Source organism: Poecilia reticulata, linkage group LG23 (genome assembly GCF_000633615.1).
Source record: "Poecilia reticulata strain Guanapo linkage group LG23, Guppy_female_1.0+MT, whole genome shotgun sequence".
Lineage (NCBI taxonomy): Eukaryota > Metazoa > Chordata > Actinopteri > Cyprinodontiformes > Poeciliidae > Poecilia > Poecilia reticulata.
In genome coordinates, this window is record NC_024353.1 from 16,500,227 (window position 1) to 16,504,084 (window position 3,858).

Sequence of the window (3,858 nt, forward strand, 5' to 3'; positions counted from 1 at the left end):
ATGGATGGATGGATGGATGGATGGATGGATGGATGGATGGATGGATGGATGGATGGATGGATGGATGGATGGATGGATGGATGGATGGATGGATGTATGGATGTATGGATGTATGGATGTATGTATGTATGTATGTATGTATGTATGTATGTATGTATGTATGTTACCGGCGACATGCAGGCCCCAGCTGGGAACAGATGCACGTTTAGCCACCAGGACGCAGCGTCCCTCTATTTAAATTCCACGCTGTCGTCCTTGTCGTCTTACAAGAATGGAGGAAAAGAGATGAGAGAAGAAGCAAACGGCAGCGTGAGGGCTCCTCTCAGCGGGTTTAGGACCAGAACGCAAAGATTCCTCCGTGAAGCACTTTCCCTGCGTGTTTTAGCTGCTGCAGGGGAATCTGGGCAGGCATCCAAGTGGAACTCCAAATCTAGTCAAAACACCACAGTCTCTCAGCGTGAAACTGCTGGCAGAAATTCCCTTTCAAGCATCTGCGGCGGTTCGGCACGCCGCGTGTTTGTCTTTCATATCGCTCCCTGTTTGGCAGCCGGCGCATGAGTAAGGCTCCCACTAATTTAGCTCGACTACCTGCGTCGTTTTTAATGCTCCAAGAGAAACAGGTGGGATTGTAAGCGGAGGCAAGTTATCAAAAGTAGCAAATGACTGTATAATCAGAACAGCACTTCTACAGTATTCCTGCTCCTTCGCTCTGTAGTTTCCTGACATCTTTTTGCTCTTATTTCTTTGAAGCGGACAGCAGTTAAGCACAAGGCCTTTCGCAAACTGTAGAGTATTTATTAGGATTTTGAGAGTATAATTATGAAGTGGAATGAAATTAGTCCGTGCTTTTAAATTTTTTTGTACATATTTGAACTCAGCCGCCTTTTATTTTGATCCCCACTAATTAAAACCAGGACAAACAGTCGCCCAATCAGTGAACAGAGTCCAGAAGTGGAGTTGGGGAACACCGGCTATGTACCGCCTCTTCTACCCACAATCCTTTGCTGCATCACTATCACAACACATGACCAATCTGCCCCTGTAGAAACAAGCGGCAACAAAATGAAAATTAATATCACTTGTTAATATCAGCTGAGTTTTATTTATCGAACTGGTATTGATATTCTAAAAAGTGACCATCAATCTTAGTGCTGATAGAAAATGTGAATTAGCCGTGTTCCCGGCTACTGGTTTAGAGTGAATCAGCCGGGCTACGCCAAGCGTAATTCTGTCTGATGTTGACGCTACGCTTGGCTGTAGTAAACAGGAAGTAGAGGTTGCTAAGCAGCATGGAGCATACATCTCCAAAAGATGGAGGAAGCTCTCCCCTCTGAGCAGTGGCTGAGAAGGTTTGCTACATCAGACCTTATTCAGCTCACCTGTCTCCTTTAGAGCATTCACTCTTTTTTATAAACCCACCTCAAGCGAGCACATAAACCTTTTTGCAAAATCTCGGAAGTCATTTTAAATTTTGCAGTTTCCATCAGCCTTTTCTAATACTTAAAAAAAAAAAAGTGTAAACTTTTAAATTCAACCGTATAAATTATAGAACATGAATCGTTTTTGTTCTGCTTCATAAACATCGACCACTAGGTTTGTGGCTGTGATGTAGCAACATTTGAAAAAGTGCAAATAAGTCTGAATGTCATTGGACGGCCTAGTTTGGAGAAAATGAAGAAAAAATGTGCTTTAGTTAGCTTTAATCCAAAAAAGCTACTGAATAGTTTGTCACATTATTTCGTGAATCTCTTGGAGATTCCATTAAATCCTCCGTCAAACCGTTTCCATCCGTCAGTCCAGGAACGTGAAGCTGATTAAACGGGATCCGTTGAGATCTTACAGTGTGAACAATTAAGCAACGGTTTTCATGCTGTCATTTCCACACTTTCTGTTTACCCCAGCAGCAGAAAGTCCCTCTGCAGGGAAAAAAAGACACCTCATGAAAATGTCACATGCAATTAAAACAGGATGGAAAAGCTCATCCTCTAAATAATTCAGACAATGGAGCGTGATCTGGAAATTGGCTGCAAATACTGCAGCGCTGCACTTTCCTCCTCACGTATTGGAGATTTTTACTTAAAAAAAAAAAAGCTTCCTTCCTCTGAGGAACTATTTAGATAATGTCACATTTACTGTATCATACATTTTTAAATCCTGAACTCTTTTCTATGCCCCCGTCTTTACTACTTCAGAGGTTTGCAATCCGGTCCTTGAGGGCCACAGTCCTGCAACCTTGTAGCTAGTCTTTAGGACTAGCTGTGTCTCTAGTCCCACCTCGGTTCAGTCAGGTCCTCCAGTGTCCTGATAATGACCTCGTTATTTCGTTCAGGTGTGTAGAAGAAGAAACACATCTGCAGTTTACAGGACAGCAGGCCTGGAGGACTGGAGTCCAGCATGTCCAACACTCACAGCTTTTCATCCTTAAATAAGAGTCACTTGGTTGTTCACCGATTGATCACACTGCTATTTTTAAACACACTCCTTACAATTCTGATCAGAAATTATTCATTTACACAATATTGGCAGAATCTGTTGGTCTTCCACTACTGGACTATGCATAAATTACAGAATTTGAATGTATGCATAGTCCAGTACTATACCCAGATGAACTGCTGCATAGCAACATCGGTTGTACAAAAACAGTGACAATGCAGTCTTAAATAACAGTGACAGTAGTGACACCAAAGTGACCTATTATGCTTCCTTGAACAGGTTAGGATGTGTCTAACCTGTATATTGACTACAACATCTGTTTATTATTATTATTATTTGCATAAAATAATTCTTAGATAATGTGATATTAGTTGTGCCTGCGTTGAACTCCTTTCAGAATGATTTGTTTTAGGGCCTCTCATCACGCTCCCCCAACTCAACGTTTACACTCGCACGTGAAAATGTCTGCAAACAAATACGAAATTACATAGCTGTATGTCTATGAAAAGCAGAAGTGGAGCCTCCTGTACAACCAACAAGAATGCAGCAAGTGGTTTCTGGATGGAAAGTCAGCAACAAAACACTCATATTTTCCAGCAGCCATTATGCAGCACATAATGGCTTTATGCAGCACATAAAGCTTCCCCTTTCCTTTGTTCTCTTTCCCCCACAGCTGCGCACCATGTCCGGACGGGGACCTGTGAGGTGGTGGCGCTGCACCGCTGCTGCAACAAGAACAAAATCGAGGAGCGGTCGCAAACAGTGAAGTGCTCCTGCTTTCCGGGCCAAGTGGCCGGTACCACCAGAGCCGCTCCGTCCTGCGTCGATGGTACAGTCCACTCACTCAATCTATTCTATAGATATAGATTCTTCTGTTTTTCCTTTTGCTGATGCTTCTTTGCACAAGTCTTGAGGAATAGACTTGCTGATCTCATCACAGCTTCCTGAACACTCAGTTTGAAAAGTCCTGAAAGGCTGTTTTAGCAGAATGTGTTCTCAGGTCACCTTTTTTCTAATTCGTTTATACATTAAAACTGTTGCTGTTACCGTTAAAGGAACCATACTGAGAGCCAACTCACATGAGAGGGATCGGATCATTTACACCTGTTAATGTATCAAGAAAGAAAGTGATGCAAATTAGCTTATGGCATGTCTATCAGCTGCTTGAAAAATGGGAGAAATATGAAGCTTAAAATAACTGATGTTATGAAATCTATAAGTGGATGTGAGAGAAGAGTTCAAATTCTTGATTCGCTCATGAGCTTCACTTCTTTCTCATTTTTCGCTTCTTAATATTCCTTCAGTTTACATTATTACTGTGTAACGTCATATGCAAATAAGGTATCTGCAGGTTTTAGGAAGTCAAATTTAAGACTTTTTAATGCCACCCTGAATGAAATTTAAGACTGAAAAAAGTTATATATA

General features: G+C 41.7%; 1 protein-coding gene across 3 annotated transcripts in view; it reads left to right on the plus strand.

The window, feature by feature from the left end:
- The window catches only part of tafa2 (TAFA chemokine like family member 2), a 70,915-nt gene that overhangs the window by 56,913 nt on the left and 10,144 nt on the right, over positions 1-3,858 (plus strand). For all 3 annotated transcript variants that reach the window (XM_017302917.1, XM_017302916.1, XM_017302918.1), the window contains one exon: positions 3,107-3,262. In XM_017302917.1, the coding sequence (XP_017158406.1) occupies positions 3,107-3,262 (156 nt within the window). The remainder of the gene's footprint in view (positions 1-3,106; positions 3,263-3,858) is intronic.